The sequence below is a fragment of the Panthera tigris genome, chromosome A2 (assembly GCF_018350195.1).
Source record: "Panthera tigris isolate Pti1 chromosome A2, P.tigris_Pti1_mat1.1, whole genome shotgun sequence".
Lineage (NCBI taxonomy): Eukaryota > Metazoa > Chordata > Mammalia > Carnivora > Felidae > Panthera > Panthera tigris.
Genome location: NC_056661.1, coordinates 149,079,475 through 149,094,936, shown reverse-complemented (window position 1 = coordinate 149,094,936; position 15,462 = coordinate 149,079,475). Strand labels below are relative to the sequence as shown.

The 15,462-nt window shown below is 43.7% G+C and overlaps 1 protein-coding gene across 7 annotated transcripts in view; it reads right to left on the bottom strand.

The window, feature by feature from the left end:
• The window catches only part of CALD1 (caldesmon 1), a 187,964-nt gene that overhangs the window by 65,937 nt on the left and 106,565 nt on the right, over positions 1-15,462 (bottom strand). Inside the window, exon 1 of one of the 7 annotated variants that reach the window (XM_015534911.2) lies at positions 8,673-8,902. The exons of the other annotated variants lie outside the window; for them this stretch is intronic. Coding sequence (XP_015390397.2) covers positions 8,673-8,725 — 53 coding nt within the window. The 5' untranslated portion in view covers positions 8,726-8,902. Of the gene's footprint in view, positions 1-8,672; positions 8,903-15,462 lie in introns of those variants that run through there. 7 annotated transcript variants of the gene reach the window in all.

Here is a 15,462-nt window from a genome sequence, read left to right as displayed (position 1 = left end):
GAAAGGAAAGATAGGAAATGTGATACAGATTAAGCACCCACTGTGGTTTACATGTTTGCATAGCTAGTTCCACTCTTCACTAAACCTGCAGGGCAGATTTTCTTTCTCTTCTCTTCTCTTCTCTTCTTCCTATTTTTTTTTTTTTACAGGTGAATAAATTTAGAACTAGTGAAACTAAGTGACCTTCTCAAGGTCACACATTTCATAACAAGTAAGGTCTAAACACAGATGTGGGGGGCGCCAGGGGGGCTCAGTCGGTTAAGCATCTGATTTCGGCTCAGGTCATGATCTCACGGTTCATGGGTTCGAGCCCCATGTTGGGCTCTGTGCTGAAAGCTCAGAGCCTGGAGCCTGCTTCAGACTGTGTGTCTCTCCCTCTCTCTCTGCCCCACGCCTGCCCCCCCCCTCCCCGCCCCCGCTTGTTCTCTCCCTCTCTCTCTCTCAGAAATAAATAAACATTAAAAAATTTTTAAACACAGATGTGGGAGTCAGGATATCTGGCTCTAATTTCTCATCTGTCAAGAATGTGCCCATTTTGTGCTTGTGAAAGCTGGGTCTGGCCAATAGAAGGAGAACTGAGACCCTTTCCTGAACTAGCGGTGCTGTTTCACTCCAGAAAAGTCATCAGTGAGAGGGCAGAGGTGAGAACAGGTTCCTCTTTACAGCCATCCTTTCTTCTCCCAAGGCTCAGTATGTCTCAGCACCCCCAGGCCTCACTTATTCATTAGAGTACTGTGTGAAAAGTCTTATTTCTTTTTTTTCTAAAGTTAATTTAATTTTAATTTCTTTTTTAGAGAGAGAGCATGAGTGGGTGAGAAGGGTGGGGGGCGAAGAGAGAGAGACAGGGAGAATTTTTTTTTTATGTTTAATTTTTAAGAGAGAGAGAGAGACAGACTGAACGTGAATGGGGAGGGGCAGAGAGATAGAGAGGGAGACACAGAATCTGAAGCTGTCTCTAGGCTCCCAGCTGTCAGCACAGAGCCCGACATGGGGCTCAAATTTGCGAAGCATGAGCCAAAGTTGGACACTTAAACGACTGAGCCACTCCGGCGCCCCGAGAGAGAATCTTAAGCAGACTCCTTGCTCAGTGCAAAGCCTGAGCTTGATCTCACAACCCTGGGATTATGACTTGAGCTGTAATCAAGAGTAGGCTACTAAACTGACTGGGCCACCCAGGTGCCCCTGAACAGTCTTTTTCAATTCAAGTCTTAAACATATCACTCAAACTTATTAAATAGCTGTGGAAATTATCTACCCGTAAGCTACAAATGTCATGATACCAGCTTAAAGCTAGCTTTAAAAAGTTGCTTAAATTTTGTGCACTTTATGTATTTTTTCTTTGGAAAATACAGGGTAGTTATAAGCTGTGGCTGTTAGTGTGTGGGTATTGCTGATCTGTATAAAGAATGTCTTCACTCTTTACAGAGTAAAGTGTCAAATTTATTTCCTTTTCTTTGGAGTAAATACAGTCCTTATTATATTACTATTTTATTTTCCCTCTGTTACAGAGTGAAAGGTAGGGTATTTTGGAGAACTGAATTCTAGAAAAGGTGAGTGTAGACATTCCTTGTAGGGATCAGAAAGTAGTCATGGAAAGGTAAAGAAAAGATACGGACAGCAAATGCAGCAGGCCAAGCTAGCCTGTAAGAGGCAAATGTGTAGGCACTCAATAGGAATTCACCAGCATAGAAAATATCAGACTAGAATACCAGCCTCTAAACAGGAAATCAGGACTTAACAGATGCATTCTAATCAATGTCTGTGTGAGATGAAGTTTACAAGAAAGTTACAAAGAAAAAGTGAAAGATCAATGAGAAAAATACCACATTTTCTCTAGAAGTTTATTGTTTTAAACCTTCTTAATAATTTTTAAACATGTTAATATTTGTTTAATGTCTATTGTTTTTATTTTTTTTAATTTTTAATGTTTATTTATTTTTGAGAGAGAGATAAGAGAGAGATAGAGAGACAGAGCATGAGTGGGGGAGGAGCAGACAGAGAGGGAAACACAGAATTTGAAGCAGGCTCCAGGCTCTGAGCTGTCAGCACGGAGCCTGATGTGGGGCTTGAACTCACGAACTGTGAGATCATGACCTGAGCTGAAGTCAGAAGTTTAACCGACTGAGCCACCCAGGTGCCCTGAATGTCTGTTGTTTTTATTTTTTATTTTATTTATTTATTTATTTATTTATTTATTTATTTTTTAACATTTTATTTATTTTTGAGACAGAGAGAGACAGAGCATGAATGGGGGAGGGGCAGAGAGAGAGGGAGACACAGAATCGGAAGCAGGCTCCAGGCTCTGAGCCATCAGTCCAGAGCCCGACGCGGGGCTCGAACTCACGGACCGCGAGATCGTGACCTGAGCTGAAGTCGGCCGCTTAACTGACTGAGCCACCCAGGAGCCCCAGTTTTTAATAAAAAGTCTTTAAAACAGCAGAAATTAGTGTTTATAAATCCAGCAGGCTAGAGCCGATACTATCAGGCAAAGCATACTCCTGCACAAACAAGCTCACGAGTTAAAAGCCTACTGACCACCTAGCTGCTTCCTTGCTATTGTAACCAGAAAAAGTATTTAACGGCAGAGGAGCGAGGATGACCCAGCTGAACTCCCAAATACAAACCTGGTTACAACATCACAAACAAATGCCACTCTGAGATTTTCACTTATGAAGTTGCATAATATTATAGCCCATGCAAGGATCTTTTTTCCGACTCTATAAAGAACAAATGGTCCCTCCAAGTTGTTCCTCTGATATTAAATTTTAATTGGGAAAAATAAGACTATTCAACAATAACTGGCATTTGTTTTGTACTCAATAGTTTCCGTACACTTTAACGCACATCATTATACCGGATGGCCTTGCAAGTTACACAGAGCAAGCCTGACCATCTCCATTTTATGGCCGTGTGGCAGCAAGCTGACGTGGCTTCTTTGAGATCATGGTGCTGATCACTGAAGGAGCTAGACCAGAACCCAGACCCTCTGATTCCCATCTGAAAAAGCCTTTCCTTGAGCCTCCAGGCTGACTCCTGCAGCGGCCGGCTGGTGTAGTCACTAGGCTAGCCGAGCTTCCCAAGCTGCTCTGAAGGCAGCCAGTTGAATCAAGATCATGTGATATGTTTGGTGGGTTTCGAGCTTCAGTTTGGGACTCAATTTGCAGCTTCTGAAATCTACTTAGTGGGTCATGACCAGCATTTTTAAATGAAATTAAAAAGTAGAGAAACTATTAGAGGGCAGAAATCTAAATCAACTATCTTGAAAAGGACTCTCGCACTGTTGGTGGGAATGCAAACTGGTGTAGCCACTCTGGAAAACAGTGTGGAGGTTCCTCAAAAAATTAAAAATAGATCTACTCAATGACCCAGCAATAGCACTGCTAGGAATTTACCCAAGGGATACAGGAGTGCTGATGCACAGGGACACTTGTACCCCAATGTTTATAGCAGCACTTTCAACAATAGCCAAATTATGGAAAGAGCCTCAATGTCCATTGACTGATGAATGGATAAAGAAATTGTGGTTTATATACACAATGGAATACTACTTGGCAATGAGAAAGAATGAAATATGGCCTTTTGTAGCAACGTGGATGGAACTGGAGAGTGTTATGCTAAGTGAAATAAGTCCTACAGAGAAAGACAGATACCATATGTTTTCACTCTTATATGGATCCTGAGAAACTTAACAGAAGACCATGGGGGAGGGGAAGGGGAAAAAAAAGTTAGAGAGGGAGGGAGTCAAACCATAAGAGACTCTTAAAAACTGAGAATAAACTGAGGGTTGATGGGGGGTGGGAGGGAGGGGAAAGTGGGTGATGGGCATTGAGGAGGGCACCTGTTGGGATGAGCACTGGGTGTTATATGGAAACCAATTTGACAATAAATTTCATATTTAAAAAAAAAAGAGAGAAAAGGTATTTGCACTCCCATTGTTCACTGAAGCATTATTCACAATAGCCAAGGGATGGAAACAACCTAGGTGTCTATTGATGGTTGAACAGATAAAGAAAAGTGTGAGATAGATAGATAGATAGATAGATGAATGAATATTATTTGGCCTTAAAAAGGAAGGAAATCCTGCCCTTTGCAACAACATGGATGAACATGGAAGGCATTATGCTAAGTGAAATAAACCAGACAGGGGAAAACAAATATGGTATGGAATCACTTATATGTAGAATTAAAAAGAAAAACAAAAGGTCAAAATAAAATGGTGGTTGCCAGGGGTTGGGGGCTGGAGAAAACAGGGAGAGGCTGGTAAAAGGGTACAAACTTTCAGTTAGAAGATGAATGAGGTCTGAGGATCTAATGCATAACATGGTGACTGTAGTGAATAATACTGTATTATATAACTGAAATTTGCTGAGGGAGTAGAACTTGAGTGTCCTCATGAAAGGAAGAAAGAAAGAAAGAAAGAAAGAAAGAAAGAAAGAAAGAAAGAGGTAAATATGGGAGGTGATGTACATATTAATTCACTTGATGGTGGGGGGGATCTTTCACAATGTATATGTATATGTATATGTATATGTATATGTATATGTATATGTATATCAAATCATCACACTGTACACTTTAAATACATTACAATTGTATTTGTCAATTATACCTCAAAAAGCTGAAAAAAAAGAGAAGTCTGTAGTACAACTTTAAAAAAAGAGAAATATTAGGGGCGCCTGGGTGGCTCAGTTGGTTAAGTGTCCGACTTAGGCTCAGGTCATGATCTCACAGTTCCCGAGTTTGAGCTCAGAGCCTGGATCCTGCTTCGGATTCTGTGTCTCCCTCTCTCTCTGCCCCTCCCCTGCTCACACTCTGTCTCTCTCTCTCTCAAAAATAAACATTAGAAAAATAAAATAAAAGAAAAGAGAAATATCCAAGGGTACTGTACATAGTAAGAGTGGGCACTGTTTTGTAAAATACTTGTTTCAAATACATTTATGTGTGGGTATAAATGTATGATACTGAGTCACAAACTTAAGTGTATTATACTTATTTTAAGGGTAACTTAAAAGAAACTTGTATTTCTTTCAGACCATCAGAGGAAAAAAGGAACGAGGGAAAACATGAATGCAGCTAAGCTGATCAGGCGGCTGGACTGCTCTGCTGGCAGCCAGAGCCCCGAATGGACCTGGGAATGTGGGTGTTGTGAGGGGCAGGGGGGCTGGAAAAAAGATCCCTGCTGTCCTGAAGTGGGCGGGAGGTTAAAAGACGAGATCATCTTGAAGCCAGAACCTGTGTTTGGTCCTTTCTTACGTTCTTAGTGCTTAGTCCGGCAGCACTAACTGGCATAGGAAACCCTGAATGAATATTTGTTGAATGAATGCATGGAAATGAGTAAGGTTTACAGATTTTTAAAGGCTCCTCTTAAAAATTCAATTAGGCTTGGAAATGAATCCAAGCAGTCTACATTTATGAAAAGCTTGTTTCCAAAACCTTAATTTGCAAATTGGTTTTTGGAACTTCAAACATCATTATACATGGCAGTTGGGATCCCAGGCCAGCCCACAACCACCTTTTTAAGCCTGAGATGTATCTGAAGCTAATACTGAGAAGCAAAGCTGCGTTTCCATGGGAAAAACGCATCCACATCATTCCAGTTAGGAATGCCAGGAAGCAAATTAGCCTCCAGATGGCAGAGAAGCACCTCCCTGACCCCATTCCTCTTGCTGCAGCTGGACTGGCCTCTGCGAAGCCATTTCTGATGGGCTGGGAGGGAGGCGAGAGGCAGCACAGTGTGAGAGCTCATTTCCTATATAACGCCCTATGTTTCTTTGATTCCACCGTTTTAAACTTTGGGTACCCTTCCACATTTGTTACAGAATGTGGCACAAGAACAAAACTTTCTCATCGTCAGGATACATAAAAGCATACTTCTTTATGAGAAACATGACTCTTAATGGACTAAAAGCATGAATATTTACAAGAAACATGAAATTTTGACTACAGGAAGAGACTTCATGAGTGAGGGCTTCGGGGAGATGAGAAAAGTAGTGGTGAAAATACCAGATTGCAAGTGACAGAATCTCTCAATAATCTTACTAGAAACAAATTACACAGCACCTTGAAATCTAAAGACCTGAAAGGCCATTCACGCCTGGCCTGGAGATCACATGGCTGTGTGTAGGGTCTGGCATTCAGGAATTTTAATGTGTCCCATAGAAAAAAATTCTGCCAACCGTGCTTTGTAGGCGATGAAACTCAGATAAATTATCTGATGCAAATGTGGAGGAATTTAGAAATCATTTTGTTGGGCATCTGTTTGGACATTTAACCTAATACTTCTTCCAAAGCAAAAAGTGCTGAAATTTTGTATGTTCAAATGACTCCAATGAAAAGTGTGAACGTGGATGAACTGAGTTTGGTTTATCTAATAATAAGAAATTCAAAGAACTTTTTTTTTTTTTTTTTTTTTTTTTTTTTTGGCATCAGCACCAAGCTGGAAACTGAAGATTCAAAGATTCAAAATAGTTCTGGCCTGCATGTGAATTGCCATCTCTTGGAGACAGCACAGGCATGCCCACTACTAACTTGAAAGTACGAGGCTAATAACATAGGGCTGGACACAATTTATTAGTGCAGAGAGAGACAGGAACTGAGGAAGGTTTGCGGAGGAAGGTGAAATTTGACTGGGGCCTTGAAGGACAGGAGGGAAGCCAGAAGCAGATGTGGTAGGCCGCCCCCTTCTCCACCCCACCCCAGCCTACCCACTCCAAAACGTCTCTGGAATCTCAGGTTTCCACGGAATAGTTCAGGAGCCACTGACCTGGTTTAATGCCTTTATTCCAGATGAGGTGACCGAGGTACATGCGGGTGTTCCTGTGTAGGGGACAGAGTGAGCCAAGGCATGGAGGTGGCCTGCACATGATGAATTTGGGGAATAGCCCGTGATCCAATTCAGCTGCAGCAGGGACAGGTCGGAATGGAAAGGAATACTGAAGGCAGATTATAGAGAATTTTGAATGCCACATTAAGGAGAGTGGGTCCCCTTCTCAAAGGTGGTGGGGGGAGGGACAGGATGAGAAAGGGGAGAGAGACTGAGGCCAGGACCAGATAGGAGGCAATTATAATTGTCCAGGTGAGAGGCAATAACTGTTGAAGTTCAGGAAATGATAGAGTGAGTGAAGGGTGAGAGAGACATGGAGAAGTAAATTGATAGAACCACAGGCATGATGGAGCAGGAAAACTCAGACAACTCAGAACTGAGAGTTGAGAGAGAGAGACACAGGACACTGGTGTGTGTGCACGCACACAGATTGGGCTTTTTTCCAGCATTCCAGGCCCTGTTGACCAGCTGTGTAACACTGGGCAGACCCTTCACTATTATGTGCCTCAGTGTCCTCCTCTGAAATAACGGCATTAAAAAAGACCAGTGGCTTCTGAACTGTTCCATGGAGATCCAGAATTCCAAGGAAGTTTTGGTGGAGTGGGCAGAGTGGCGTGGGGTGGAGAAGAGATAGGGAGTGGAGTGGAGGTAAGCAATGGGGTGTGATTTGGGAGTGCAGTAGGGGAGGGGTCTAGGTCCTAAACTACCTATTCAACCAGAACATCTCTTGTACTTAACAGAATTCCTTGTAGCGTTAAATTTGCTTAAAACAAAAACAAAAACAAAACAAAAACCTAAAACAACTCGTTTGATAACCACTGGCCTGTGGAGATAACCTCTAAAACCCCTTTGAGCTCTCACACTTGAGAGATCGCACTTATCGAAAGGGGTGATCCAAGATATCTGCTAATGTACTGGAGGTAGGTCTCATTTTCGGGACCCCATTGAGTTCCTCTGTTTATTTGATTAACTGTTGCACAAACGCTGGAACAACTGGAACAACAATTGTCATGCTGAATCGGTGCCAAAACTCTCAAAAATGGGAAAGATTTACTGAAAGGCCATTTGGTATTCTTACTCTTGTGTGGTACCTTTTCCCAAGACCCAATAAGTTTTCCAAACCTCATAAACACCAGCGTGAAAAGAGCTCTTGCCTGCAGTACAAAGGCACTGGCTTCGTTACTGACTGTTGTCTGGCTTTGGGTAAGTTGAGTTACCCCTCTGGGTTTCGTCTCCTTGTCTATAGAATGAGAACATCGCAGCAAACAATCCTAGAGGCCCCTTCTAGCTTTAACATTCCACAGTTTCATGATTCTAAACCTTGGAGCCTGTTATCTGAACAATTCCCTGATCAATTGCATGTGCTCTCAATCTTGTTCGGTCACAGTCAGATGGTCAGTATATTAAGGGCTTTGGGCTGTTGACTTTAAGGATTGGGCAATGTGTGCTTTAGCCAAGATCTCTGATTCCTGCAAATGGATCATTCTGAGCAAAGGGCTCAGGTCTAAATTAACAGCAGATCTTCAGAAACACAATACTTTGTGGATCAGTATTTGCAGTAGAGAAACCCTGTGCCTAGGTATAACCCTTAGAAATGGTCTACAAACCACCATAGAAATGGAAACGAGGAAAACCAATCGAACAACCACAAAGTTTAGACCAGAAAGTTTCATACAGGTCTGAAATTTACACACTGCCTGCCTCCCTTTGCCTCCTGATTTCTCCTCTCCCCTCCCTCTCCCACAATTAAATTTTTTTCTTTTCTCTTCTCTCTTTTATAACAACAATTCCTTTGTAAAAAGAAAGAAAAAAGAAAAATTTAAAGCGAAGAGGCAAAGTGAGCACTCACTGGGAGAGCGCGGCCAGGCTGCGTCTTCCCTGCAATCCGGATCCCCCGAGCATGTCTGTAGCTGGAAGGGGTGGCGGGTTGCTGGAGGTGCTGAGACTCTCCTGGCAGTCAGGGCGTGGGCCGGGCCCCCGGAGGTGCCATGTTTTCTGTGGCTGAAATGCAGTGTGCAGGATGCTCCGGTGTTCTCCCTTTGTGTTAACACTTTGGTCTGTCCCTGTGACGAAAGTCTGGGCTTGTCCTCAGCCAAATCTACTCCTCCCCACCCTTTCCCTCCGCATAGGATCATCAGAGAGCTGATTGTTATTTTTTACTGTAATCTCTCTAATAGAGGCCCATCCTGTTTAGACTGTAATGGGTGAAGATTGCTTCGAGATTTCCAGACTGTTATTAGTGGGTACTAGGGGCCAGGATTCTCAGTAGCTTTCATGAAGACTTTATATGATTAATTACAATTATTCCAAGGTAGAGAACTAGTCAAAGGAAAAGACAGTGATCCATGTGCTCAGCCTTTTGGAAAACAGTTGATCATGGGATCACTTGCGTGCCGAATCTCACTCTGAAGAGATCAACAGAAATCAGCCCACCAAAAAGTTCACATGGGTGCAGTTCTCAGGCCCTCATTCTGAGCTCTGTTCTCAATTAGCATTGGTGTAGGTGCTTTCCAAAGCAAACAGTTCCCACTGAGAAATCAAATCTGAGAAACTCCTCTTAGCCCTTTTATCCAGGGAAAGATGGATGCATGATATAAAAATGCAAACCAAAGGCAAAGGGAAGAGAGGCGGCTCTATCAGTGATCTGCTGGGTTATACGGGGTGTTTGGCGCTCACGCCCCTCGGGAAAATGAGGGCAACAGCCTGCCTAGGAACATGTTGCAACAGTCTGCCTGGTCTGCACCCATCACACTCTGGTGTGGTGATCTCATCAGCCAAACCAGGCAAGGGAGCCTGGTCAGCAACAGCTTGGGAAGCAACCAAATTCCAGTCCCTGAGGAGGGGGTGGTTGTTGATTCTATCTGGAGACGACATTCCCTCTGGGCCTGAGTTATGAATACGTTTCTTCATCGCTAACAGGCAAAGATCAGATTGGTGCTGCGGAACGCGGATGCATAGGACTTTCTGTCAAATGAGTAGAACAACTCAGTTCTCACAACAGAAGGTTGAGATGAGTCTTTTGGTAAATAGCAGGAGAAGCCATCAACTCCACACACTGAGAGCCCCCTTCACAGAACGAAAAACATCTTTTGAGAGCTACAGCTTTGTGTCACAAACAAGGGCGCAGAAGCACAGAGCGTTTGAACAGTTCGCCAATGTCAGGGAGCAGAGCCACATCATTGACCTTTGTACTCAACTTAGAGAAGTTTCATTCAGATAGGTTAAATGCTCTTGTCATTTCAAGCAACTAGAAAATTTTGGTTGTTTTCCTGCTTAAATACTATGCTGTCAACAAAGTCAGAGTTTATAGAGTAAATGCAGTTTAATGAATTTCAAAGTTAACTATCTCCATATATCATGACATATACACATTTAAACATCTCTCTGATTATGTATATTGTCACTCAACATATGCTGACTATATAAAATTCATGAGACACTCATAAAAATAGAGCTATGTCTGCCTCAACAGAATTCTCACTGACCTGGCTTGAGTTTATGGCTCCAGAGCTGAGATAGAAACATGTATCGGGGCATTTTGCTATGCTCCTTTCTACCAAATTTTGCACATTGATTTTGTTTCCCTTCACCAAGCTCAGTGTTCTGCTGTGGCGGGCAGAATGATACTCCTCCCAAAGATATCCATGTCCTAATCTCTATAATTTATGAATATGTGCAATATGCAAAAGGAACTTTGTGGCTGTAATTAAGTTACAGGCATTGATATAGGGAGATGATCCTGGATTCTCCAGATGTGTGTTCAATCTAATTGTATGGGTCTTTAAAGTTGGAGAGCCCTCTCTGGCTGTGGTCAGAGAGAGAGGTGACTACAGTGGAATGGCCAGAGAGATGTGACATTGCTGGCACTGAGGATGGGAGGAAGGGGGCCAAGAGGCCAAGATTGAGGGCAGCCTCTAGAAGCCAGCAAGGCAAGGAAATGGGTTCTCCCCTAGAGCCTTCAGAAGGATGATGCCCTGCCCGCACCTCGATTTTGGCCCCTTGAACGTGTGTTGGGACTTGGAAGCTTTAGCATGGTACATAATCAGCGTGTGCTATTTGAAGTCACTGAGCTTGTCGTTATTTGTTACAGCAGTGATAGATAATTAATAAATGCATTTGCTTATGGGCCTCATTTGACCTTGGGAATTCATTTCAGCTCCTGATTTCCCCTTCCTCCCAATACACTCCAATCTTAAGGTGGCAAGCATAGTTTGGCTGTATTTGGAACGAGCTCATAAAATGGAGTAGCTTGGAAAAAATTCTGTTATTTTTCCAGATCAGTCTTATCTCTCTCTCTTTATCTCTTTCATCACACACACACACACACACACACACACACACACACACGCAGGCGCGCGCACGCGCACCTTACCTTCCATGGGGGAGAGCAAGAATTTGGTAATCTTCCACTAACACGCTGACATTCATGTGCTAAAAGTATGCTAGTGGTGAGCTGTATAAAGGATATCCACCAAGCTCTTTTCCTAGCCCTAAAGATAATAGGTAAATCATTCACACTCTTTGTTGGCACCTTGTTACTAATGAAATGTATTTGGGGAGTAGCTGTCTGTCTTTAGCCTGTGATAGTACAACTAGCAGGTGTCCCAACTTGTGCTACTTAAGTAGTGCACCGACACGGCAATAGTGAAGAGAGAAGGGAGTTTTGGACCTGGGTCAAATACGGGTGGGAAATAGGAAGAGCACAAGGGCCAACGAAAGGGAGTCTGGATGCATTTGACAGGCAGGGAGAGAAGTGAATCGTGAGCTGAGGGCAAGGCTGGAGTAGACAACAATTTCCAGGTAGCCCTCTGGGGGTCTGGCTAGCTGGGGCTGCAGAGGCAAGATGAGAGGAATTAGGAAGAACACACCAAAGGCTAATGTGCTCTCACTGTGTAGCACAGACATGGGTACTGAGAGCCCTGCTTCCAGAACTGGTCTCTGAGAACTGGATTAATGATCATTCACCGGCACCACAAAGGATGGAGGCAGTCATGCATATGTCAGCAAGACAGTGGGTGTCACACATGTGACATTTCAGGACTATTTTACTAAGGAAAATGGAAGTCTGGGCTAGTCTCAAATTACTCATAGCATCCTCCTTTTCTGGATACTTTATTTAATTTTTTATCAAAGGTTTGAGGGAGGTCAGTGCAATAGAAAGGAATAGCTCCTACCACAGGGTGGTCCTTTATTAATAAAATATGATTTAAAAAAATAACTTAACTTCATGGAGGTAGGAGACTGGACCACATGATCTGTTCCAGACTTTACAGTCTGCAATGGTTGTTTGAGAACAGCTTCTACCTTGGAACAATTCCCTAGGGAAAAGTGAGGTATGTGGGAAGTGCCTGTGTCCTGCCCTAATGCACTTTAGACACACACACACAGACACACACACAGACACACACACAGACACACACACACACACACACAGCCACTTATTTCCTACAGAAACTCAAACCCCAAAGAAATCTACTCCCTTGAGAGACAACAGTTCAATAATTTAAAAGGGATTTTTAAAAAGCCTCTTGAAAAATACTCTCTTATAAAGAAATTCCTAGACTCCATACTCTTAGAATGAGGCAAAATATCTTGCCTAGATGGCTGCTTATCAAGGGGTTGATAGGAATGGGGTTCCTGGGTTGTGCAGTCGATTAAGCATCCAACTCTTGATTTCGGCTCAGGTCATGATCTCATGGGTTCATGAGTTCAAGGCCTGTGTTGGGCTCTGTGCTGACAGCTGACGGGCTGCTTGAGATTCTCTCTCTCTGCCCCTTTCCCTCTCTCTCACTGTCTCAAAAAAGAAAAATGGGGTGGGGTATGTTGGATAGGAATGGAAGTGAAGGGGTTAACTACATATCAGCAGGCAGATCCTATTTCCTTCTTTCCATGGGCCCCTTGTATTCTTCCCTCCACGGCTGATGGCATCTCACTACCCTCATGGCATTGAACATGTTCACTTGAACGATATTGCTTTGCATTGTCCTGTGATCTTGCATTTTAATGGGTCCTCCTAAGAAAACTTCCCATGAAATACTCCTCCTTTTATCCATGTCCCATCACAGAAATTACAGACTCCTCTTCTCTCTTTATTCTTCTTTCTACCTTCCAGTAATGCCTTTTCCTTGATTCTCCTGCCTCACTGCATCTTTGCTAATGTCTTCCTAGTTCCTGCTGTGTTTTCCTCTAGGGATCCATGGTGGGCTGGGTGGGGGTGGAGGAATGAATGGACTGTTCTGGAAAGTCATCCTTTACCCTCACCCTACCCTTCCCGTGCAACTCACTGTCCTTAACTAGTATCCTTGTGGCCTTTGCTGACACAATTCTCTGAACTATTCTTGGTGTGATCTGTCCGTAGGCTTGTACAGTATCGTGTGTGTTACATTCTCTTATCTCTCACAATGGCAGCCATGTAGTTTTGTCCCAACATGTTCCTGCCTCGCCCCTTCTCACTTAACACTATTTCAATTTTTACTACAAGCCAGTCACCCAGGGAAATGCTGTGGGGGATCCAAAGATGAGGAGGTCAGACTCAGAGGGAGGTAAGGTATGTATACAAACACTGTGATACAAGATAGAAAGTGAACGGCACTCTGAAGGCAGTGGGGCTAAAGTACTATGCTTCAAAGATGGCATCCTGTGATCAAGGCCCCAGTATTTAATCACACTTATGCTCAATTTATTCTGTTACTGAACTGTACTTCCTGTTGCCAAAATAGAAACCCACTTATCTCTATCAGGGCCACAGGTACTAAATCATGCTTTAGCCTCATCTTTTCTAGGCTACGTGCCAGTGCCTATTTTCCATTCTTTTAATATCAGCCTGAAACATAACAACTCTTCAAGCGGGAAACCAAAATTGGACATAATAAAGGCTTGACCAAGTCTGAATGTGCCTGGATGAAGGCCCAGTGCTGCCTGCCACGTTCCTGTTAACACGTCTTGAACATCGTTTTCACATTGATAATAGCATCTCTTACAGAGATCATTCATTCATTTCTGTGCTAAATCCAGGATTGTTTTTCTTCCTCTCCAGATCTGTTGCTTTGTCAGTCTATATCCAGCATTTATTGTAAAGCTAGTTTTGTTGTTATTATTTGACCTTAACAGGGGCGCCTGGGTGGCTCAGTCGGTTGAGCGTCCGACTTCAGCTCAGGTCACGATCTCGCGGTTCGTGAGTTCGAGCCCCGCGTCAGGCTCTGGGCTGATGGCTCAGAGCCTGGAGCCTGCTTCCGATTCTGTGTTTCCCTCTCCCTCTGCCCCTCCCCCGTTCATGCTCTGTCTCTCTCTGTCTCAAAAAGAATAAATAAATGTTAAAAAAAAAATTTATTTGACCTTAACATAGAAAGCTTCATACTGTTTTCAGAGGCCCATTTTTCAACTCTTTCAGGACATTCTGTATTGTATTTTTCTTGTTGAAGGTCTTAGTAAATGAGGAACACATAACCTGATTTCAAGAAGGGAGAAAAAGATCTTTCAAAGAGCACCTCCCTGAATTTCAGTACCTGGGAAGTCTATCTATTTGAGGCAACATGAAGTTCAAGGTTCTAGATTGCACTAACGGTGGGTTTCTAGATTTCCTTCTCCCCTTGCTAGGCTGTGAGCTCCTTGAGGAGAAGTACTGTGCCCAACCATCTTTTTGACTCTCCCCTTGTTCCAGTTATCACAGTGCTTGGCAGAGAGCAGGGCTTCTGTAATATGTGCCGCATAAATGAATTCGTGCACGTGGCTTCATAATGAGCAAAGAACTACTTTGACCAAGTGGATTTATTTTTTTCTGTAGTTGAGTCAAGATGGAAGGATAAGTGATGTGAATGGTGGCCTGGCCTTAAGTTTCACGGTGCCCACCGTTGGAATTGAGATGCATCTGGGTATGGCTGAGTGGTAAAGCGGGTCTGGGTGGGGGAGAATCGCAGGGAGGTCTGGGGAGTTGTTTGCTATCACATGCCTGAACCCAACCCTGTTGCCCCAGGTCTGTGCCCTGAGGAAAGGTGGACTGCAGGGAAGCTGAAACTGTTTCCACAAGGTGTTTGCTGAGTCTAGGCCAAGCTTTGGTGCCTGAGTGACAAAGGGTAACAGAGCAGAGGATAGGGTCAGCACCCCTACTTCTGTCCAGAGCACAGCATGGTTCTAGAATTCTGGAGGACTGAAAGGAATACAAGGCCACTTTGGTACCTTGAAGTTTGGAGCATAAGGACACCAGACGGTGCCTTTGACACAGAGGCCCAGGGTCTCAGGGCGGGCCCCAGGGCAGTGACAGTGGAGGGTTCTGCAAATGCCTTCATGCAGAGTGGGGGCCAGGGCCTCACTGAAATAGGGGCCTGCCAGCAAGGAGTCATGGGAGGTTGCACAGGGTGGATGAGTATACCATCCGTGAGCTTATGTGAGACAGATGTCCAGAAACAATCAGAGAGGACTTTTTTTTTTTTTTAATTGGTGGTGGAGTGGTCATCCTGCACAAGCAGGTAGCATTAAGAATTATATCATTAGTGGGGTGCCTGGGTGGCTCAGTCGATTAAGCATCTGACTCTTGATTTTGGCTCAGGTCATGATCTCACAATCCATGGGTTCGAGCCCCACATGGGGCTCTGCACTGATGGCACAGAGCTGGCTTGGGATTCTCTCTCTCCCTCTCTGCC